Source organism: Marmota monax, unplaced genomic scaffold, assembly GCF_021218885.2.
Source record: "Marmota monax isolate L192 unplaced genomic scaffold, Marmota_monax_Labrador192_F-V1.1 WCK01_AAM20220418_F8-fsc00001, whole genome shotgun sequence".
In the NCBI taxonomy this organism is placed as follows: Eukaryota; Metazoa; Chordata; class Mammalia; order Rodentia; family Sciuridae; genus Marmota; species Marmota monax.
In genome coordinates this window covers 23,064,120-23,089,753 of record NW_026693777.1, presented here as the reverse complement: position 1 = coordinate 23,089,753, position 25,634 = coordinate 23,064,120, and the positions used below count along the sequence as shown (strand labels likewise).

The following is a 25,634-nucleotide window of genomic DNA, read 5'->3' as shown; positions in this document are numbered from 1 at the left end:
TAAACCTAACTGGTGTGGCTGATTATTCAGCACAGTTTGCTGATGTTACTTAGATGTGGTCGATATGGGGTAATATGAACAGACAGCAGAATATGAAGAGCCTAATACTTGCTCTGTAAGTTGTTCATGGCATTATAAGAACATTTGTTCTCCTAAAAGCTCAGGATGCCAACTCCTTCTTAATAAAACATTAGTTTAGCTCTATTGGGTTGCAATTAACCTCTTTGTCATGGACTGCCTAATCTTAAAAATAAAAGGAAGTCACAGAGGCAGTTAAATCAATCTACTAGACTGCAACACAAGATTCTAATCTATAAGAAAAAAGCTTAGGTAAACAATTATGCTCCTGGCCACAGGGACTACATGGTATAATTACTCATATTTCATCTGTTGTCTCCTCTCTAAAGAAAACCATTGGCTTTCATAAGAAGGCTGCTACTTTTGCTGTTATTTTTATTCTACAGGAATTTTTTGTCTCAATTATTGGCAAGAAGATGCCATAACTATTTGGCACAGGGTAGTTCACACTGTAATTATCTTGGCAGTTTTGGAGTCTGTTTGAAAATACTGTACAGTATAAATGGGCAAAGATTTGGGCCATCTATTTTAGAATACATAAGGATAATCAACAGAATGGATTTCTTGGCTGTGATTTTTCCCCCTGGGTATTATTATAAATAATGTATCAGATACCATTGACTGATTATCTGAAAATTAAAATTTCCAAGACCGTAATATCAGGAACAAAAGATAACAAGAATAATTTGCCCCTTTGAATTATCATTAATTAATTTCTTTGATTCAAACAGTACCACTCTATAAGATGGAGCACACGTGTTCCCAACCTGTCCTTAGTTTTTTGTTTTTTTAATTTTTTTAGTTGTCAATGGACCTGTATTTTATTTATTTATATGCAGTGCTAAGAACCGAACCCAAAGCCTCACACATGCTAGGCAAGTGCTCTACCACTGAGCCACAACCCCAGCCTGTGCTTAGTTTTTATAGGAAGAAAAGGGAGCAGGGGATTAAGGCAGCTACACCCCAAAACTAAGTTTTCAAAGGAAAGGGACAAGACAACATGGTGCAATAGAGAAAACAAGGGATTTGAAATCAGCCACAGGCTGAATGCCAGTCTCTTTAAGAGTAAAATAGAGATAATAATACTAATTTTCAAAATTAAAGGAATGAGCAATAATAAATATAAAATTCCTGCCATTTATTAACTACTCCTCAAAGCTGATATCTTCCCCTTCAGTAGGTTCTGCTACTGTCCATTATGGTATAATTCAAAGGTATTGTCCTCAGTTTTGATTAGAGAAAAAAAAAAAGCTAAATGTACAATAAAGGGAATTCAATATTCCTATAAAGATCATGAAAAGTAACTCTAGTGTCCAAGGCTGAGTCAAAGCAAGTTCACTGCCTCCAAGTTCAGAGCTCTAGACCCAGATCATTTGACATTATGGTGCTATCTTGAAATCTCACCTGCTACTTGCCAAGAGTTCCACGGTCTCCTTTATTTGACTTGAAAAGTTGAAAAATATTATCAGGTCAAGATTTCAAAACACAATTTCCTATCATGCTGGCTTCAGATGAAAGATACAGTAGGATGATAACTCAATGGCATAAATATTTCATTTCTTTTGAATTTTTCATATTAAATATACAGCTCACATGAATAATAGAAAGTAGCTCATATACACCATTCATAGTTACATTATGCAATACTCCTCCAGTAATCTGTTACACATCTGGACAACGTGGAGGAATCTCAAAAATCTTTTTACAATATGCTCTTCCTCTAAAAATTCTGGCACTGGAATTTTTATTTTTTATACTAATGCTTGTCACAATGGGATCTGATTTTTCTTCTATAAATTTTAATGTACACGACTAATAAACTCCTAGTTTGAAAATCAAATGCTCTAAAGTTGTTTGGCTTATTCATATTTCTTTTATAAAATCATACTTCATTCAGAGACTGTACATTACAAAGTACTCTGTGATTCTGACATGGAGATACAGAGAGATGGAGGTGGTGGCAGACCAAAGAAGAGACATTCATTTCAGAAGTAAATGTCAACCTTTCCATATGAGCACCCTTTCCCCCAACCTCACTGTAAAATTCTGCCAACAACTTTCAAATTTCATTTATATATATATATATATATATATATATATATATATATATGTGTGTGTGTGTGTGTGTGTGTGTGTGTGTGTGTAGTTGCTGACTCCACCATTAAGGTTCACCAGGTTGAAACAACGAGAAAATTCTGTACATCTATACTTTTCTTGATCAGCTCCAACTGTATCATGAAAGCACTTAAATGATAACAGAAAACGATATTCATCAATACAAACACAAACATATTGATGTGTGTGTGTGTGTGTGTGTGTATATATATATATATATACACACACATAAATACAAATACATACACATATACACGTGGGGGGAGGCAGGAAGGGGGCATTAAAGCTTTTTACTCCGGTTGGTTGTCATTCATGTGTGAAGGCTACAAAAATACATTTGAAGAATATGTTGGGCTCAGCAAAAGAGAGGCACTCAGCAACTCAGAGAGACCCTGTCTCTAAATAAAATATAAAATGGGGCTGGGGATATGGCTCAGTGGTTGAGTGCCCCTGAGTTCAATCCCCACTAGCCACCCCACACACACAAAAATGAATATGTTGGGCCACAAATCAAATTATCAATCATTTTGTCTTTTATTTTAAAATATGTCACTTTACTGTATTCACTGTTACAGGGTTTTCACAGATGTTCCTTCACAGGTGATCATATTGAGAAAGTTCCACTGTATCCCTACTTTTCTGATGGTTTTTATCATGAATGGATGGGTTTTGGAAGGCAGAGCCAATCTTGCATAGGAGGGATAAATCCCATTTGGTTGTCAAGTGTAATTTTTTATATTTTGTTCTATTCAGTTTTTCTTGAGTACTCTTAGATATATATTCAGGAAAAACACTAGATCCAATTTTTGTTGAGAAATTTTTTACTACATTCATGAAAAACATTTCCTGTAATGACTTTTTTTCTGACTTGGGTATCAGAATGGTACTGGCCTCACAAAATGAGTTAAGAAAGTTCCTTCTGCTTCCACTTCTGGGAGAGATTTGAAGACTGGTATTATTTCTTCCCTAAATGTCTACTGGGTTTTACTGATGAAACTATCTAGGAAATATTTCTTTGGTTTTGGAAGATTATTTAAAATTTATTGAAGTTTTAACAAATACAGAGCAATTAAGGTTGTCTATTTTTTTTCCTTCAGTGAGATTTTGTAGTCTATTCTTCAAGGAATTGGTCATTTCATCTAAACTACCACGGGATGGTCCATAATAATCCTACACTATGTTGTCATGTCCCAGGCTTGAATAGTGATGGACCTTCTTTAATCTATGATATTGATAATTTGTTTCTTCTCCCTTTTTTCTTGGTTATCCTAGCTAGAGATTTATTACCTTTCATGATCTTTACAAAGAGCAACTTTGGATTTTGGTAATTTTTCTCTAAAGTTGTCCTGTTTTCTATTTCATTGATTTTTGCTCTAAGGTTTATTATTTCTTGGTCTTTGGCTTTTTTGGTTTAAAATTCTCCTCTTTGTCTACTTTCCTATGATAAAAGCACATTAATTTTTTAATTTTTTTAGTTGTTGATAAACCTTTATTTTATTTACTTATTTATATGTGGTGCTCAGAATTGAACCCAGTGCCTCACATGTGCTAGGCAAACACTCTAGCGCTGAGCTATAACTACAGCCCCAAAGCACTGTTTTTAGTGCATCCCACAACTTTGATACACTATATTTCCATGTAAATCTAACTTAAGACTTTTTTGACCTATGGATTATTTAGAAATATTTTACTTAATTTCAAAGTATTTGGGGGATTTTTCAGATGTCTTTCTGTTGTTGATTTTTAATTCCATGTGTTCTGAGAACATACCTTTTAAGATTTTTATTTGTTTAAATTGGTCAGAGTGTTTTATGACTCAGAATGTGGTCATTGACGAATAGTTCTTTGATGAATGAACTATTCTTTGTCATACTTTGAAACTGGCACATTGTAAAATTTTTTCTTTTATAATGTGATGCTAACCAGAAAATGAGCAGATATAATATTAATATGTGAACTCATATGCAAGGAATAAACTGATATGATTTTTATTTTAGAATTATAGTTGGAAAGCTTAAAGCTTCTGTGCCAGTTCTCCTTTTAAAAAAAAAAAAGGGCAATGTTTGCCAAATGCAAAAAGGAAGACATTTCATTTTTAGTCTCCTAAGAGATTATTAAAAATAACATAAAAACTACTTCTAAGGGTATTTGAAATTCTTCATTTACATGACACCAGTTTCTAATTTAAACATAATTGGAGAGAATAAATTACATAGAAAAGAGGTAAAAGCACACACACTGTAGGTTTCTATAGCTGTCTCTCTGGATGTCATAGTCAATAGACTCCAATGGGGAGGTTTACATTTGGCCAACCACTCTTGATGACAAAATTATACTTTACATAACCTAGCAACTTCTACTCAAGAGAAAATGCAACAACTGAATAAATAAAAGCAAAGTAAACTGGAAAAGTCAGCTAATAAAACTCTAATTGATTGGACAAAATTCAATCAACTTATCAACACAGCTCTAGTCGGGCTTCAGCCAAATCATCCTGAACTCTATACTCTTTCAGTTCTAAAGCTCATCATGGTACAAGGTGCTGAAACTCCAATTATGCTGATTCTAAATTAATGATGCCTTATTAAATTTCTTCCTTATGTCCTATCAGGGGTTTTTGTTGTTGTTGTTTTGGTTTGGTTTTTGTACTGGGGATTGAACTTAGGGGCACTCAGCCACTGAGCCCCATCCTCAGCCCTATTTTATATTTTATTTAGAGACAGGGTCTCACTGAGTTGCTCAGAGCCTTGCCATTGCTGAGGCTGGCTTTGAACTCCCGATCCTCCTGGCTCAGCCTCCAGAGTTGAATGTCTTATCTTAATCCCCCCCTATTATGTTAGTTAACTAACTACTATTTCAACTTTGGATAGCCATGCTATTTCATTCAGACAATGTGACTGAATAAAACTGATTCTGGGCAATTAATAGTGTGAATGTGAAGTAAAGGAGGGCCACGCACACTAAAATTTTGTTTTCCAATGAAGTTTGTTAAAATAAGATGAAGAAGCTATTTAACAAATAGACTACTTCTTAAGTGCAATAATTCTTTGACTATTACCTTTTGTTGAATCATCCTCTATCGGCTGCTTGAACAATGTAATATCCTTGAACGTGCACAGGAACAGGACTACTTTCTCATGTTCATTTCTTATTGGTGCAATTTGCATGTAAAACCAAACAGGGGTCCCTGTAACAGAGAGAGACAGAAGGGACAATAATGTGACCCAGCCATACCAATGCTCTTCTGCCTTCCCTCTTCCTTCAGCTTCCAATTGCTCTGCCAGGAATTAGCACCAAAACAACAGTACGTTCAATGCTACGAAGAATCCCAAAACCTTTATTTTTACATCAACTACCAGTCGTTCAAATTAAATAAACATTTTTCAACCCAAGATATCAAAATTCTAAAGTACAGCATAGAGTCTCACTTCGCAAAGCAAGCACGTGAAGGCAGTCTCACTACCTAGGTAAGGCCAGCGTCACCTTTGGGTCTAGGTCCCTAAACTACTGCTTGTTCTCTTTTTGATAGTCTCACCAAGTGTGATCACTCCTACATGCTTCTCTCCTCTTGTCATTTTGACAAGTGTTTCCAATTAACGGCAACAGCAATACCTGATGCTCTGATAAGTATTCCTCCCGGAGGAACATCTGAAATGCTGCTTCTATCCTACGACTCTCTCATCAGTCAGATAAAGTTATATTACACCTTCACTATTTTGATCGCATCCCCATATTAGAGAGAGGTCATCAACAACACTTCATGCCTGATGTACTGGGCTCTACCTGAAGCCTTTAAGGCAATCTTAAAGGAATAAAAGACATGTTCCTAACCTTTGAGAGTCTCAGGGGTGTTCATCAGCCTCTGCTTCTTACCCACCTCACTTAATGCATGAGGCCATACACTGTCACCCTTTTCTTCAAAGAATGGCTACAGTAGACCCAGGGAGAGGGTTTCAGAGCATCAAAGCCTAGGATTTGAAGAAACCAGGACCTGGCATATAGCAGATAATAAACCTATGCATAAGAAATGCCTTTAAAGAATAATTATCCATTAAATGATAAAACACTGAAGGAATGCTCTATCAGAATCAAAGACACATTTTTCATCATATTTTCACCAAACCATAGTGCACTAAGGCCCCTCCAAATATTCTCTCTTAAAGACACAAAGATTTTTGAACAGTTTAGGAACTATGCAGGTACTAACAGTCTGCAGGTGAGAGTAGATAGCCTTAGCAACTCCAAGTGAAAACCAATTAGGAAGCACCTTCATATTCATGTCCAGAAAAGTCACCCAATGCCACTGTAGAGGACAACTTGCTATTTAGACAAGATGAAGTAACTCAACTACCAAAAGAAGTCAGAGAATTAGAGAGATTTCCATGGGAATATTCAGTTCTGGAAACCATGTTTTTTGTAACCCCAGCAGGGCTATGGAAGGACATGGCCCTTTCCAAAATAATTGCAGGATGAGACAGGGACCTTGAAAACAATCACATCATCTCCCACAGAGGCTTGTTCTTTGTCTTCTGTTTCTTATTTTACCCAGCGTGTCCAGGAACTGTGAGTGATGTGAACAGTTTTACAAATAACCAGACCCAGATATCGGTATATACATGGCTTATGGCTGTTCCAACACAATGAGCTTGAGGCATAGGGTCATAAACAAAGAGAAAAGGGCATAAAAATAAGTCGTTTTCCTAGGTCTGTTAGAAATCTGGACAGAAAGAGATGGTGTAACATTTCATGCCTTCCTATGAAAACAGCAACTTTTCAAATTCTAGCGGACAGGGCTGTCTTAAAAGCTGTTTTCAGATATCAAGATGGTTTTCTTTTTTTTCAACTTTGCTAGCCAGTCTTCCCCAAGTAGGCTGAATGTCTGCCAAGCGGCTGGTGAAATATCTTTTATATTCTAGATTTGAGGTTCCGGGGTGGAGGGCCACTGAACACTCAGGGCAGGGCTTTGGTAGTGGTTACTCGGCCTAATCCTGACCCTCATAGTTCTGCCTTTGTATACACAGAGGGGCTATTTGAAATCATTACCCCAGAGCTACTATTTCCTTCGCCATAGTAGCAACAGCTAATCAGAGCACTGGACCTACAGAACAAAGACCACAAACTGAAATGTGAATCCTGAGACATATTAAATCAAATATCTCTATTTCCCCCATTTGCAAAATGGTGTTTAACCTAATTACATAATGGAAGTGTTGGGAGGACTTGGCATTCCAGCATTCCCAAAACAGTTTCGAGACATGAGAATTTCCCTATTTAACATTTTTAGAAGTCACAAGAATATACTTTTTGCAGTCATGGTCAAAAGCTTTCAGCTGACCTTTTACAAGTTTTTTTAAGCTGCTTTTAAATAGTAGAACTCCATAATAACACATAGATGATGTCTATCCTTCATATTAAAGCAAAAATCAAAAGTAAAATTCAATGCAGATGGTATTTTTAGAAAAAAGACAAGAGTTTGAATCCATGGTGTTGTGGGTTCTACCTCCTAATGGATGGATATGGAGATATATATATATATATATATATATATATATATATATATATATATATAATGTTTTTTTCTTCTCACGCAGCCATCTGAAAAGAGCCAGACAGGCCTGAACTAGGTCAGATAATAATTTCAATTTATTAACATCAGGAAAAATATCTAAACTGCCCTGAAAGGAGACTTTTGGAACCAAGAATATTAAGCTATCACTAATGTGATTTAAAGTCAATAAACAAAACAGAAATTTTACTAAGGTATTTTTGAGAAACTCAGAAACTACAGACTTGGTTTTGATGTTAGAAAATCAAGCAAAGATTTGTTTGTTCTGTTTAAATGTCACAGTGCATAACCTTAGTACTATGGAGTGTCTTTAAGTGTTCTTTGCTATACTTGGGCTACATATCTAAGTCATTCAAAGGCTAACAAACCATTTCATGAAAAGTGAAAGTGGTTTTGGCGTATGGTTCTCCCATGAATTAACAATGTGTATTTGGAACTTGTGAAAAAAGACCCAGAAAGCACAGAGAAACTGCCTTTTCTCTTACAGAGAAAAAGAGCAGATCATTCAGAATGGACTGCAGTCTAAGTGATAAGCCAGATGACATTTGGCTGGGACTTCAAACAGATATATCTCTTTGGCCTTGATTCTAAAGATGAAGTGACTAATCATTTCAAGAAAGAAGGACAATTTGAGAAAGCAGCAAAAAGAGAAAAATGTAAGTGACCATATGAAAAAAATCACATTAGAAAGGGGACTTGATGGTTGAGCACACTCATTGCTTTTTCCTCCAAACTCTAATACAGAGAGTCTATGGCATGAGATCTGTGATCACATACTGGACAGTTAACCTCACACAAATCTCATCACTTATATTAATTATAACTATAGGATGTTTATATAAAATATTTTCCTAGCTGACACATATACAAAAAAGCCAAATTTTAGAGACAACCTATAGTGGGAAACAAATATTTATAAGCCAGAACATTTGATAAGGGTTAATATTCAAAACATAAGAAACTTCAACAATTGTATAGAAAGAAAACAAATAACTTCCATTAAAAAATGAAGAAAGGACCCAAGTAGAACTTTCTCAAAATAAGATACACAAATGGCCAATAGGTCTGTGGAAAAAATATATTCAACATTACTAATCATTAGGAAAATGCAAATTAAGACCACAATAGATATCCATCCCACCTATCAGAATTATTACTATCAAAAAGACAAAAGGTAAGTTTTAGCAAGGATAAGGAGAAAGGGGAACACTTATACACTGTTGTTATGAATGTAAATTAACACAGCCACTATGGAAAACTATGTGGAGGTTCCTAAACAAATAAAAATAAAAATAGAACTACCATATATGAGGTAGAAGTCCCATATCTGAGTATTAACCAAAAGGATTTGAAATCACTGTATCAAAGAGAAGTCTGCCTTCTCATGTGCATGGAAACACAATTCATAACAGCCCCTTACAGAACCAACCTAAATGTCCATCAACAGAGGAACTGATAAAGAAACTGGGGTACACATACAAAATGGAATATTCGTCTGCCTTTAAAAGAAAGTTTGCTATTTGCAACAACATGGGATATACCAGGAAAATATTATGCTAAGTGAAATAAACCAGGCACAGAAAGAGGGTACCACACATTCTCATTTTTAAGTGGAATTTAATTTAAAAAATCAAACTTCCAAAAAATCAGAGGAGAAGAGTGAATAGCTAGCTGGTGAGTAATGAATAGAGTATGGATACCCTGGACAAAGGGATGATTTACTTCCTGTATGGAATGAATTGAGAGGCTGGGGTTTGAGGGGCTGAAGAAAGGATGGCCAACAGTTACTAAGCCTCAGTTAACAAGAGAAGCATCTGTGTGTGAGATCTATTACTCAACACGATGAATACAGTTAATAAAAGTGTACTGTGCACTTCAAAATCACCAAGAGGGTAAACTCCAAATATTCTCGCCACAAAAAAAAAAATTGAGTATTTGAGATGATTGATACGCTAATTAGACAGATTTAAATATTCTACATTGGAATTATAAATCATGACATCACTTTGTACTCCATAAATATGTACAAATATGACAATTTATAACAAAAATTTTAAAAATAAACTGCACCCTATTTTCTTCCATTCTTTAAAAGGTTGCTTTCCATTGGTAGAATCATTTTAGAAATTTTGGTATCAAATTTCACCAGTAAATTGCCCTCCCTCCACCAAAATAAGAAGTGATAAAAGTTCACATTCTGTCTACATTGTAGCTTAACTACTATTTACCAAAATATAAAGAGTTGGCTTATCTTACTAATAAAAGAAATACCTACTGTTTTTTTTGTACAAAAGAACTTCAAAGCAGTTTGACTCGTAGTTGTCAAAAGTCTGCCTGACTTTCTCAATGGTCTTCTTGTCAGTCAATTCCCCATACATAAAACTGGAAAAGAAAAAAGAAAAAAAAAGCTTCAGTTTTGTGTTGCTTTTAAAATGCTACATAAAATCATATAGTCATCTTTGATTAGGCATTCAAATATGCCTACAAAACAGAAATGTTGCTCCCATACAATGAGCTAAAATATATAAAACATTACTTAGATAAATTTTATCGAAATTGAGGCTTACAACATAATGCTATAGGACACATATACACAGTAAAATGTTAACCCATGTTTTAATTATGATTTCTAAACTATTTGCTAACAGTTAACTTAAGAAGTTATAGATAGAAAGAAAGAGAGAGAGATAAATAAATAAATAAACAAACAAATAAATAAATAAATAAATAAATAAGTACTGGGGACAGGGAGTCCCTGCTTTACACAATTCCTCTGTGCATGGATTTTCATTACCACACGTTAAATAACACCAATTTCATAACAACAACATTCAAATTTCAGTTACCACACTATATTAACTGAGTAACTGGATAAGTACAAACTTCACTGCTAGTTACAAAACATGAGTACAGTCATTCCCCCTTCTCCATTGTTTGGCTTTTTGTGGTTTCAGTTACCTATGGTCAACATTGATACAAAAATATTAAATGACAAGTTCCAAAATAAACAATTTATAAGTTTAAAATTGTGTGCTATTCTGAGCAACAATATAAAATCTCTAACCTCCTTTCTCTCTCCTATCCAGGATGTGAATCATTCCCTTTTTCCATGGTATCCATACTCTATATGCTACTCACCAGCTAGTTACTCTCTACTCATCTCAGTTATCAAATCAATTGTTGCAGTTTTGCAGAGTTTATTTTCTAGTACCCTTATTTTATCTACCAAGGGTCCCAAAGTGCAAGAGTAGTGACTCTGGCAATTCAGATAGGCCAGAAAAAAAGCATAAAGTGTTTCCTTTAAGTGCCAAGTTAAAAAAAAATTCCAATAGGATACAAAAAGATATTTTGATAAAAAGAACACTAAGAGAGAGGAAGAAAAAAAATAAACAAATAAAAAATAAAAAGAGGCTCTTAGACTTATGGAACATAAGGGGACTTATGAGACACCTGGGGATTTCAGAAAATAGAGATAAAGGAAAGGGTATAGAAAACCTAGTCAATGAAATAGCAAAAAACTTCCCTAATCTTGTGAAAGACATAGACATCTAGGTCCAGAAATCCCAAAGGACCACAAACAGATTTGACCAAAAAATGTCTTTGCCATGGCATATTACAAACTGTCAAAGTTCAAGACAACATTCTAAAAAAGAACAAGATAAACTCATCATTAATAATCATGTCACATTTAAAGGTTATCTTTATTAGACTATTTCTAGATCTTTCAGAAGAAACCTTACAGACTAGAAGGGAATGTGATGCCAAATTTAAAGTTCAGAAAGAGGAAAAAAAATAATATTATATTCAATAAAGCTCTGAAAAAATGAAAAAGAATTAAAGACCTTCTAAGACAAACAAAAGTTGAGAATTCCTCACCACCACAATAGCCTTACAAATTATGCTTAATTATTATATATATATATCATATATAATATATGTGAATTATATTCCCTAATTAAAGGACATAGATTGGATGAACGGAATCTACATGTAGAAGTGAAAGACTCATGAAAATATATGAAAGTATAAAATCCACTAGAAGAGCAATTACACAAAAGAGAAGTGTCTGTTCAGGTCCTTGGGCCATGTATTGATCGGGTTATTTGGTTGTTTTTTTGTTTTTGTTTTTGTTTTTGTTTTGGTGTTTAGCTTTTTGAGTTATTTATATACCCTAGTGATTAGTGATCTATCTGATGTGTGAGGAGTAAAAATTTGTCCCCAAAATGTTGGCTCTCTATTCACCTCACAGACTGTTTATTTTGTTGAGAAGAAGCTTTTTAGTTTGAGCCCAACCCATTTATTGAATCTTGATTTTAATTCTTGTGCCACAGGAGTCTTATTAAGGAAGTTGGGACCTAATCCCACATGATGTAGATTAGGACCTACGTTTTCTTCTATTAGACACAGGGTCTCTGGTTGTATTCCTAAGTCCTTGATCCATTTTGAGTTGAGTTTTGTGCATGGTGAGATAGGGGTTTACTTTCATTTTGTTGCATATGGATTTCCAGTTTTCCCAGCACCATTTCTTGAAGAGGCCATCTTTTCTCCAAAGCATGTTCTTAGCACCTTTGTCTAATATAAGATAAGAACCTGAAGAGACACTTCTCAAAAGATGATGTACAAACAACAAATACATGAAAAAATGTTCATTATCACTAGCAATTAGAGAAATGCAAATCAAAACCACTCTAAGATTTCATCTTACTCCAGTTGGAATGGCAGCTATTATGAAGACAAACAAAAATAAGTGTTGGTGAGGATATGGGGAAAAGGGTATACTCATACACTGCTGGTGGAACTGCAAATTGGTGCAGCCAATATAGAAAGCAGTGTGAAGATTTCTTGGAAAACTGGGAATGGAACCATCTTTGACCCAGCTATCCATCTCCTCAGTCTATACCCAAAGGACTTAAAAAACAACATACTACAGGGACACAGCCACATCAATGTTTATAGCAGCACAATTCATAATAGCTAAACTGTGGAACCAATCTAGATGCCCTTCAATAGATGAATGGATTAAAAAAATGTGGCATATATACACAATGGAATGTTACTCAGCAATAAAAGAGAATGAAATCATGGCATTTGCAGGTAAATAGATGGAGTTAGAGAAGATAATGCTAAGTGAAGTTAACCAATCCCCCCCCAAAAAAAACAAATGCCAAAAGTTTTCTCTGATATAAGCAGGCTAATTCATAGTGGGGTAGGTGGGGAGCATGGGAGGACTAGATGAACTCTAGATAGAGCTGAGGGGTAGGAGGGGAAAAGAGGGAGCATGGGATTAGCACTGATGGTAGAATGTGATGGACATCATTATCCAAAGTACATGTATGAAGACACAAATTGGTATGAATATACTTTATATAAAACCAGAGATATGAAAAATTTGTGCTCTATATGTGTAATAAAAATTGTAATGCATTCTGCTATTGCATATAAATAAAAAATTACATTAAAAAAGAGAAAGAGAAAAGGAGCAAATCTTATCAATACAGAAAACCACTAAACCATAGAGATAAATAAAGAGGAAGAATAGGATGAAGGATATTAAAAAAAGAAAGAAGAAAATTAACGAAATGACACAAACCTTTACATACCAATAACAACCATGAATGTAAGTGAATTACAGTCCCTAATTAAAGGACATAGATTGGATGAATGGATTAAAAAGAATATACCAACAATATGCTGCTACAAGAAACTTATTTCACCAATAAGGACGCAGTGACTAAAAATGAAGAAATGGAAAAAGATTTTCCACACAAACAGAAAATAAAAGCAAACATAAGTAGCTATACTTATATCAGCTAAAACAGATTCTAAATAAAAAGAAAAAAACTGTCATAGTGACAAAAAGAGTCACTACATTATGATTAAGGGATCAACTCAACAAGAGGTATAAATTGTCAATGTATATGCACCTAATACCAGAGTACCTAATTTTGTAAACCAAACATTATTAGATTCAAAGAGAGAGGCTATAATAACACTATTAATAGATGGGGACTTCAATACCTCACCTTCATTAATGGACAGATCATTCAAACAATCAACAAAGGTCAGAGATGGACCAAATGACAATGACCAACATTACAGAACATTTCCAAAAGCTGCAGAATACACATTATTCTGCAGCACATGGACATGCTTTGGAATAGGACAGATTTTAGGGTGCAAAACAAGTCTCAACAAATTTTTTTAAAATTAAACAATTTGGTGGTTCCATTCCCAGCTTTCCCAGGAATCTCCATACTGCTTTCCAGATTGGCCGCACCAGTTTGCAGTCCCACCAGCAATGTACAAGAGTACCCTTTTCCCCACATCCTCGCCAGCACTTGTTGTTGTTTGACTTCATAATGGCTGCCAATCTTATTGGAGTGAGATGGTATCTTAGGGTGGTTTTGATTTGCATTTCTCTGACTGCTAGAGATGGTGAGCATTTTTTCATGTACTTGTTGATTGATTGTATGTCCTCCTCTGAGAAGTGTCTGTTCAGGTCCTTGGCCCATTTGTTGATTGGGTTATTTGTTTTCTTATTGTTTAATTTTTTGAGTTCTTTGTATACTCTGGATATTAGGGCTCTATCTGAAGTGTGAGGAGTAAAAATTTGTTCCCATGATGTAGGCTCCCTATTTACCTCTTTTATTGTTTCTCTTGCTGAGAGAAAACTTTTCAGTTTAAGTAAGTCCCATTTGTTGATTTTTGTTATCAACTTTTGTGCTATGGGTGTCCTATTAAGGAATTTGGAGCCCGACCCTACAATATGTAGATCAGAGCCAACTTTTTCTTGGACTATTCCCTGAAGACCTTAAAAGAGCGTACTACAGGGATACTGCTACATCGATGTTCATAGCAGCACAATTCACAATTGCTAGACTGTGGAACCAACCCAGATGCCCTTCAATAGATGAATGGATAAAAAAAAATGTGGCATTTATACACCATGGAGTATTACGCAGCACTAAAAAATGACAAAATCATAGAATTTGCAGGGAAATGGATGGCACTAGAGCAGATTATGCTTAGTGAAGCTAGCCAATCCCTAAAAAACAAATACCAAATGTCTTCTTTGATATAATGAGAGCAACTAAGAACAGAGCAGGGAGGAAGAGCAGGAAGAAAAGATTAACATTAAACAGATACATGAGGTGGGATGGAAAGGGAGAGAAAAGGGAAATTGCATGGTAATGGAGGGAGACCCTCATTGTTATACAAAATTACATATAAGAGGTTGTGAGGGGAATGGGAAAATAAACAAGGAGAGAAATGAATTACAGTGGATGGGGTAGAGAGAGAAGATGGGAGAGGAGGGAGGGGGGATGGTAGAGGATAGGAAAGGTAGCAGAATACAACAGTTACTAATAGGGCATTATGTAAAAATGTGGATGTGTAACCGATGTGATTCTGCAATCTGTATTTGGGGTAAAATTGGGAGTTCATAACCAACTTGAATCTAATGTATGAAATATGATATGTCAAGAGCTTTATAATGTTTTGAACAACCAATAAAAAAAAGAGAGTAGAATGAAACAGATATTATTACTGTATGAATATATGTAACTACATGACCAATATGATTTTATAACATGTACCCTCAGAAAAGTGAGAAATTATATCTCACCTATGTATGATATATCAAAGTGCATAAATGCATTCTACTGTCATATATAACTAATTAAAACAAATTTAAAAAATTTAAAATTAAAAAAATAAATAAATAAAATTAAACAATTTCCTATATCTTGTCTGACCACAATGGAGAAAAAACAAAAATCAACAACATAAAGAACTTTAGAAATTGTACAAATATGTGAAAACTAAATAATATGCTACAGCACAAACAGTGAGTCATTGAAGAAATCAAAAGGGACATTGCAAAATTTCCTGAAACAAATAAAAATGGAAACACAATATATCAAAACTTACGAGATATAGCAAAAGTAACACTAAGTTAACCATATGTGCTAACATTAAAAAAAAAGAAAGATTCATTTAAACAACCTAAAAAATCTATCTCAAAGAATTTGAAAAGAACAAGCCAAGCCCCAAATTAGTACATAAAAACAAATACCAAAATACCAATTAAGCTAAAATAAACAAAACAGAGACTAAAAACACCTCACAAAAGATAGTTGGTTTTTGGAAAGATAAACAAAATTAACAAATCTTCAGGTACACTGACAAATGAAAAAAAGGGAGAAGACCCAAATTAATAAAATCAGAGATGCTTGAGGAGATAATGGAACTGAGACCACAGAAATACAAATTATCATTAGGGGCTAATATAAACAATTATACATGACAAATTAGAAACCTTAGAAGAAACTATTTCACAAAACTGAAAGGGAGGGAACTTTTCCAAACTTATTCTATGAAGTCAGCATTACCCTGATACCAAAATCAGACAAGGACACAAGAACAACAAAAGAAAAATACGGATCAATATCTCTTATGAACACAGATGTAAAAACTATCAACAAAATACTACTCAGACTGATCCAACAGCACAGAAAAAGATTATCCATCACAATCAAATGGGCTTTTACCTTAAGAATGCAAAGATGGTTCAACATTAGCAAAACAATAAATGTAATACATCACGTGGATAGAATGAAGAACAAAAACCTTATGATCATTGCAAGACATGCAGTAGAAGCATTCAATAAAATTCAACATCCTTTCATGATTAAAAACAATAAAATAAAATAAAACATCTGAACAAATCGGTTGTAGAAGGAACACATCTCGACATAACAGAGGCTCTATATGACAAACCCAGAGCAACATCATAGTGAACACAGAAAAGCTGAAAGTGTTTCCTCTAAGATATGGAATAAGACAAAGGTGTCCACTTTCACCACTCTTATTGAACACAGAATGGAAGTCAGCCAGAGCAATTAAGCCAGAGAAAGAAAAAAAAAAAAAAAAAAAAAGGAACACAAATGGAAAAAGAGGAAGTCAAATATCTCTATTTCCACATATATAGACAAACCTAAAGATCCCACCAAAAGTCTATTAGAACTGATAAACAAATCTGGTAAAGTTCCAGGATACAAAAATTAACATACCAAAATCAGTTCCACTTTTATACATCAATCGCAAACTTGCTAAGAATGGAAATCACAAAAGCAAGTTCACTTATAATAGCTGTAAAAATAAAATAAGATAAAATACCTGAAAGCAAGTTTAATTCATGGAGTAAATGGCCTATACAATGAAAATTACAAAATACTAGTGGAAGAAACTGAAGAAGACACAAATAATAGAAAGACCTCATGTCCCCGGATTGGAAGAATCTGTACTGTTAAAATGTCCATATTATTCAGAGTGACTTATAGATTCAATGCAATCATCATCAAAATACCAACGGAATTCTTCGTGGAATAGAAAAATAGGAAAAAAAATCCTAAAATTCATATGGAAGCACAAAAAAAACACAAATAATAAAAGGATTCTTGTGCAAAAAGAGCAAAGCTGGGGCCATCATTGCTGTCCTGGATCTCAAGACATACCGCAGAGCTACAGTAACCCAGACAATGTGGTACTGGCCTAAAAACTGACACACAGACCACGAATAGAGATCACAGAAATCAATCTACCCATCGACAGCCAATGGCTCTACACAAAGATGCCAAAAATTATACACTCGAGAAAGGAAAACCTCTTCAATAAATGGTGCTGGAAAAATTGAATAACCATAGGCAGGAGAATGAATTATCCCAGATCCACTCATAATATATCCATCATCTATACATACACCCTGAAATTATGAAATTTCTAGGAGAAAACATTGACGAAACACTTTGTACACATTGGTATAGGCAAGGATTTGGGAGTGGTTTGGACTCGCAAGAGCAGAGGCAACAAAAACAAAAATAGACCAATGGGATTCTATCAAACTAAGAAGCTTCCACACAGAAAAGGAAACAACAGAATGAGGAGAAAAACCACAGAATGGGAGAAAATGTTTTCAAACTATTCGTCTGACAAAACATTGATATCCATAATGTAAAAGGAACTCCAAAAACTCTACAACAAAAAAAACTATCCAATTAAAAAATGGGAAAATGATCTGAATAAGCATTTCTCAAAAGAAGAAATACAAATGGTCCACAACTATATGACAAAAACCATTCAACATCATTAGCTATCAGGTAAATGTAAATCAAAACCACAGGATATTATATTAAGTATAATAATGAGACATCATCATCTTACCCTAATCAGAATGGCTATTATCAGAAAAGCAAAAAATAACAAATACTAACAAGGATGCAGGAGAAGAAAACTCTTACACTCTGCTGGAGGGAATGTAAATTAATACAGCAATTATGGCTAACACTATGGAATCTCCTCAAGAAACTAAAAATGTATCTAACATATGATCCAGCTATCCCACGTTGGAATATATATCCAAAGGAGATAAATTCAGCATAATAAAGAGACAACTGCATTCCCAAGTAAACTGCAGCATTGTTCTCCATAGTCAGAAAATGGAATCAATCTAGGTATCCACCAGTGGATGAATAGGTAAAGAAAAAATATAAATATATATATAGTAATATTAATCAATCATTAAAAAAGAAGTAAAATCCTGTCATTTAAAGCAAAAATGGATGAAACCAGAAGACATTATATTAAATGAAATAGGTCAGACACAAAAAGAAAAATATCACATGTTCTCTCTCATATGTGGAAAATGAAAAAGTTGAGCTCAAAGTAGAATAGAGTAGAATACTAATTGCTAGCGACTGGGAAGAGGAGCAGGTAAAGGGGGAAAGGAGGTTGGATAATTGGTAACAAAACAGAAGGCATAAGTTCTAATACTCTATCTACAGTGCACCAGGTAGACTGGAGTTCACAGTGAACGACTACATATATTATGAAGAACTAGAAGAGTGTAGCTCTAAGGCTCTAAACAAAGAAATACGGAGGCAGAAATGCTAATTACCCTCATCTGATCAGTACACATCACATACATGTACTGAAATACCTCACTGTACCCCAGAAATAAGTGCAACTTTTATGTGTTAATTGAAAAGAAAAAATAAAATGTATAAAAAGCTTCCTAATGTCTGGCATTCCGTTTTTACAAGACAGCCTCACAAACATCTGATCATCTATAAGACAGAACTCTCTCAAGGACTCGCATCTCTAAAACTCCATTCTTGATGCTTTCAAAATCAAGTTGTGCTTCTAGTTTGGGGTACATAGTGCTATGTTGTATCATTCTAAAATAGCTAATGGCTGTCCAGACCATTTCTTTCACCAAGAATATGTGACACTGCTGGATAACAAAGTTTTTGAAGGGTCAAATGTTTATCTTTGTTATGGCTTTACTTCCATTTTTCAAGGAGCTGCATGTTGACCAGAGACAGATGTAGGTGTGGTGGTGCCTGAAGCTGGACAATTTTTAGCACCCTCTTCAAGAAAAGACTAGAAAATGATGAAATGCAATTAGACACAGAGCCTTGAAAGATACCCACTCACATGAGAGGAAATAATGCTGTGTGCAGTAGCACATGCTTCTAATTCCAGCAGCTCAGAAGGCTGAAACAGAAGGATCACAAGTTCAAAGGCAGCCTCAGCAACTTCCTGAGGCCCTAAACAACTTAGTGAGACTCAGTCTCAAAATTTTACAAAATGGGCTGGCGATATGGCTCACTGGTAAAGCATCCCTAAGTTCAATCCCTGGTACAAAAAAAAAGAAAACAGGAAATACAACACAGGTCAGGTGCAGTTAAAGGTCTGAAGAGAAGATTAAAATGAACAAGCAGCTTTTCAAGTAAACTATGAAAACTTCATCTTCCTTAGTCATCCTTTCTGAGACTAAAATAGCCTGTCCTTGCAAAGTAAAAATGCTTAAGGAAAAAAAAACCCAATTATTTAAAATCTGAAAACCTCTTTTAAAGCCCTTTCTATATTTCTTACCTTGTTCCGTTCAGACTTTTCATTCTGAGTTTATGATACTATGTCTTTTTAGTGACAGAACATACCTGAAGTGGCGGAACACGGCAGTTCAAGAATAAAAGGTATTTTTAAATGGACTATAAAGAAAGTCTGAAATGTACTATCCATCTTCTCAAAGCAAAAGTTCCAGAGGTTAATTCAAACCCTGGAAAGTATTTCCACCACCAAAAGTTATCCAAACCGTACAAAGTCAATGACTCCACATTCTCTAGGCCCGGCACATGTTTATTTGCTTGGCTGTGTTACATGTAAATGTTGAATGTCTGATTACAATTTCCCAAAGCACAACAGACTCAAGCACAACACAGTCTTGGGATGGTTAATGGAATTTAAGGGAGCCAGATTTTAAAACCAGTAATCACCAGACTTGAAAACCTATGTGTAATAATGTTATTAATTTCATGCCTCTTATTGAATATACTCAATGAATATATATTGGGAATATAAAAAATATATAACTTCCACTTGCTATCTTACACTGAATGCCAAGTTCCCCTTTAGTAATTATAAATGCCTTCTACAACTTCAGTGTTATCTTATTGGAAGGAAAATAAAATTGGTTTCACAGAAGTGATCCATCTCTGCTATAATAGTGAGTAGCTATGATATAATTCCCTTGCCCTTGGAAAATTACAAATTGTAATTCATGAACAAGTCATATAACCTCTCTGACCCTCAGTCTCCTCATCAGCAAAATGATGATAATGTTAACACAACTCAAAGGGTGAAGATTAAAAGGATGACATGTGAAGTTACAAAGTACAATGTAGTTAGTGTTCAATGGTTGGAACATTGCTGGAATGTGTCTTATAAGTGGGGTTAGAAGGACCTCCTCCACTAGTCCCACCCCTATTCCTTTCATTTCTCACATTCTGGGATTCAGATTGGATCCTGTTTGTTCACAGACTCATTATATCTCAAAGGGAGATGCCCAGAACCCCAGGCATCTCCCTTTGTGAGCCTACAAGATTTTTTTTTTTTCAAACAGACCTCCTGCCTCAACTTACTGCTTTATAATCATGCCATATCAATGACTGGTGGCAATGTTTGGTTTGTGTCCCAAAAAATTGGGGAATAGGTAGCTTTGACTTACAACAGGAATTTTTTTCAAAGAATAATATTCTTTCTGCTCCCATCTATTGTATTGTAGAAAAACTTTGTTAAGAACTGTATGTTTAAGAAGAGACAAGAAGGTTCTAAACTAAGTCCTTAGTACAAACAAGCTTCATTATATCTCAAAGGAAGGATGTCTATAATGGTTGATGGACCACCAAGGAAGAAAAGAACTTTTACAACTCAAAAGAAATACAATCTAATCAAGAGCTCTACCAAACTATCTTTCTTTGTTATTGAGTGATAATGTTCCTAGACCAAAACATCACAAATATTCAGTCACCATTCTTAAAGGTGCTATTATATGCCAGCTGTAATTCACAGACTACCAAAAGTTTCCTCCAAAAACCAACACAGTCCATTTAATGCACTTGGGAACTGTGGTCTGTGGCTCAGAACAGGCTTTAACAGTAGGATCATTACAAAGGCTAAAGGGAGGTGGACTGAGACCTCAGGTCAAAAAGATCAAAAATCAGGAAGTGGGCTGGTGCTGTAGCTCAGTGGAAGAGCACTTGCCTAGCATGTGTGAGGCACTGGGTTTGATTCTTAGCACCACATAAAAATAAACAAATAAAATAAAAACCAGGAAGCCTGAGAAAAGGAGTTAAGGAAAAAAGAATTAAAAACAAATAAGAACACAGCCTTCAAAATCTCAAAACTATAATTTTAGAATAATTCAAAGGCTTTACCAAAAGGCTTCACAACCCATTAATTCATATGGTCTTAAAAGGATTTAGATAGAGTCATAAATGGTAGATCAATAACATGTACTTAAGGAAAGCCATGGGTAGGACTGGTTGCCTCTAGCCTTAGGAATCTGACATCACTGAAGCACCTCCGCCTCCTGCACTTGTCCTCAGTGCCCCCATGAGGAGCAGAGCCCTCAGCCAAAGGGAAGCACACTGACTTTCATCCATCATGCATAATGTGCTCCTGTTGGCTGCTGAGTTAATCCTGTATTAATAAAACTGCTTGTGAAATCCATCCCAGAAAGTGTACCTTAGTATCTCTGTTTGGTTGTCTAATTTGATAGCTTAAGTAAGAGATTGTTAATAGCCTTCCAGAAAAAAGTAATTATATTTAAAAGCATCTAACTACTCCTTAATCCTCCCTTCCTACACACAAGATTGCTCTTCTCACCCTTCTATCCAAAAACAAAAAACAAGGCAGCAAGGGTTTTTAAAGTGTCAAGGTACAGACAGGCGAAAGGCTAACGTGGATCTTACCTAACCTAACCTATCACAATACGTCTTGCATGTCAGAGTTTCTTAAGGGTCATCAGATAGGATCTTATACTTTGAAATGCCATTCCCTCAAAACCTATACTCTCCTTTAAACTTGCAATACTTCTTGTGTTCTCCAATAAACAGCAAAACAGTTCAAGGCTCGGAAATGCAATTCTTAGATGACAAAATGGAATAGATTTGAAAATCCTAGGCATTCTGATGAGTCATAGAATTTTTTAAATTTTAACTAAAACAAAAATGAGACAGTAGCTAGCATACATCAGATTTTTTAATTGAAATTTAGATACTATAATAGCATAGTGAGGATGTGGGAAAATCAGCATGCTCACTCATACTGGTGAGAGCAATAGCCCAGCACCTGACTTTAAAATTCTGCCTCTGGTCTACTATCCATCAATCCCATTTCTGGGCATGCAGACAAAAGAAAAAAAAATTCTCACATAAGCCACAAAAAGATGTATATAGGATGTTTATCTCCATGTTGTCATGGGTAGCAAAGAGTCAGAAGTTGGATTGCATGACCAGTAGGATGGACAAATCAAAGAAAGGCCATAAAGATACCGGAGCTCCAGGCAACACTCATATATAATAAAACAGGCTGTGATACAGGAACATAAAGAAATCTCAAAAAACATAACGTTAAATGGAAAAAGAAAACATAAATATTTCTGCATAGCAGAGATGATGGGGGTCATGTAGATGAGCACGTGGAAAACAGCAGCATTTCAAGAACACACATATTTAATAAGTAAATGGAAGATGGACTAGGAAGACATCCAGTAAACACACTAAAATGAGCAGCTACGGAAGGGGAATTTTTGAAAAAGAAATGAAGACAGCATATTGATAATATTCTAACAAATTGAGAAGAATGTTCAATTTGATTCTGTCTGATAGAGGAGAAATTGGAAAAAACAAAGAAGAAAAAGATAAGAAAACAAAAGAAATAAATCTTAGCCTCTTGACGTTGTAAAAACACAAACTGGTGTTTTTAAAAAATTTCCCCATAAAACAATTCACATTTGAATATTTTTAAAAAATGATTCTTTTTTAATTTTTTTTCAGATATACAGTGTCACCAGCCACATTTTTCCACATGAACTGGAGCTCACTGATTGGTAGCTTCTTCTTTTTTTTTTTTTTAATCATTTCAGTCATCTCTATAATTAATTCTGTTTAGAAAAAAGCTTGATAATCTTACAGGTTTGAGATTTTTTTAACACAATTTTTCATATCTCTGTTTGTATATAAAGTATATTCACACCAATTCATGTCTTCATACATGTACTTTGGATAATGATATCCATCACATTCCACCATCATTGCTAACCCCATGCCCCCTCCCACCTCTCTGCCCTATCTAGAGTTCCTCTACTCCTCCCATGCTCCCCCCTCCCTACCTCACTGTGAATCAGCCTCCTTATATCAGAGAAAACCTTCGGTATTTGTTTTTTGGGGATTGGCTAACTTCACTTAGCATTATCTTCTCCAAATCCATCCATTTACCTGCATATGCCATGATTTTATTCTCTTTTATTCCTGAGTAATATTCCATTGTGTATATATGTCACATTTTTTTATCCATTCATCTATTGAAGGGCATCTAGGTTGGTTCCACTGTTCGGCTATTGTGAATTGTGCTGCTATAAATACTGATGTGGCTGTGTCCCTGTAGTATGCTGTTTTTAAGTCCTTTGGGTGTAGACCGAGGAGAGGGATAGCTGGGTCAAATGGTGGTTCTATTCCAAGTTTTCCTGATTGGGAGCTTCTTATAATCTTGAGTTCATCTAAAATTTGTCATTATTAAAATCAGTGAAGGTCTCTAAATTATTCACAAGGCTATTTTCTCTGTCAAATGATTTATCTCCATATTCAGCAGAAATTCAGTGATTCCAAAAGACTATAATTTGTCATTATTAACCCTGTGTCTCTAAATATGGATATAATTTTCTTCTTTCCTTTCTGTTTTTTTAAGTCTCATGTTCAAGGGCTTTATAGATTCATTTAAGAAATGGGGGGAAAAGCTGTATGTTAAACAAAACCTCAGAACTGTGACACAGACACAGTTTTATAAACATTTTGGAGGTGGTTTTCTGGGGTTTTTTTGGTTTTGAAGTTTCTCTCTCTCTTTTTTTTATAATATGTTTTTAGCTTTTTCTAGCATTATTATCCTTCCAACACATGGTTTAGAAAGTAGGACTTTGCCATAATGTGTTTTAACAAATCTCCCACAACTAGACATTTTGATTATTTCTAGGTCTTCACTCTTCTAAATAATGCTGCAGTAAACATAAAATGGGTGTAGTTTAATTTTAAAAGAGGGATGAGGAAGTTTAAAATGGGAACGCATTAAAATAAATCATGCTTCCAAGAAAACCTGCCAGGGCTCAGATATCATTTGCTCATTTGTCAGATGCTAGACTTCATCGCTCTGTGTGGACCTTAAACTGGCTGCAATTTTCAGATTAGCAAAACACACTCGGCATTTTGTGCAAGCAAGTAAAAACAGTTCATGTTCGGAATATGATCATTTTGAAAATACAACTCTGATAGGTGAAGACTTCGGGGAAGGCTTGCACACTCTTTTTCACAGTGAAAAAAATCCAGCATAGTCCAACACTCTCTCCCTCACTCAGCTCGGATGTCCTGGATGAAATGCAGGAAATGGAAGCATGCTTTACAGAAGCATGGAAGAGCTGAGCTGGGGTTTATTGCAAAACAAGCCAATCTAATTCAACAAAAATGACACAATACACCGTCCTGTGTTCTATAGTGCATACAAAGTGAATAAGACCAGTTCCTGATTTCAAGGCACTTAATCTGGTAGTGGCGAAAGGAAGGGTTAAATAGCTCTTTTAGAGGTGAAAATATGTTAATATAACATGCCAGCCTTTTTTAAGGAATCCTTTTGTAGGAAAAATTACACTTACAAAAGTGAACCCCTTTGGGAATTGGGCAAATACATGGGATACAGAAGGAATGGGAGCAGGATTTCATGGTATGTCCAGAAATGAACAGCAATCCTTGCCCAAAAATTACAACAAAACCAATAAAAATTCAAACCCAAGGGATAAGTTAAGGACTAAAGAGTGATGTCAATAGAAATACACACAAAGAACTAGGAGGAATCAAAGAAAAGAGAGACACCAGTTGTTGGGGGAATCATAAATACCTTCAGGTACAAGATAGCATCTGAGACAGACTTGGTATGAAAATGAGATGTCAGCAGGTGTGGGAACATCAATGTTCCCTGGGACTTTCTATCATGCCTATTGCACAGGGTAAGGTCAACCACCAAATTTAACCTTTCCCTAACTTAAAAACTGCAGGGGATACAGGAAAGGGTGGTGCATGATGCAGACCTGCAATCTCCCAGAACATACGACACACCCCTAATGACAAAAGGCAATGCCTGCCCTATGGATAAAAAGTCCCAAAGACATCAGTGCCACCAAAGGATTTTCTCAACCAAAGGCCACACTTTTCATCACTCCTGTTTACCAACTGCATACCTGCAAGTAAAGACTGCATGTAGGAATGAC

The 25,634-nt window shown here is 35.1% G+C and overlaps 1 protein-coding gene across 1 annotated transcript in view; it reads right to left on the bottom strand.

The window, feature by feature from the left end:
• The window catches only part of Kcnh5 (potassium voltage-gated channel subfamily H member 5), a 303,814-nt gene that overhangs the window by 251,460 nt on the left and 26,720 nt on the right, over positions 1-25,634 (bottom strand). The window contains exons 3-4 of the mRNA XM_046461686.2: positions 10,035-10,141; positions 5,252-5,380 (exon numbers count right to left, since the gene is read on the bottom strand). Of these exons, the coding sequence (XP_046317642.1) occupies positions 5,252-5,380; positions 10,035-10,141 (236 nt within the window). The remainder of the gene's footprint in view (positions 1-5,251; positions 5,381-10,034; positions 10,142-25,634) is intronic.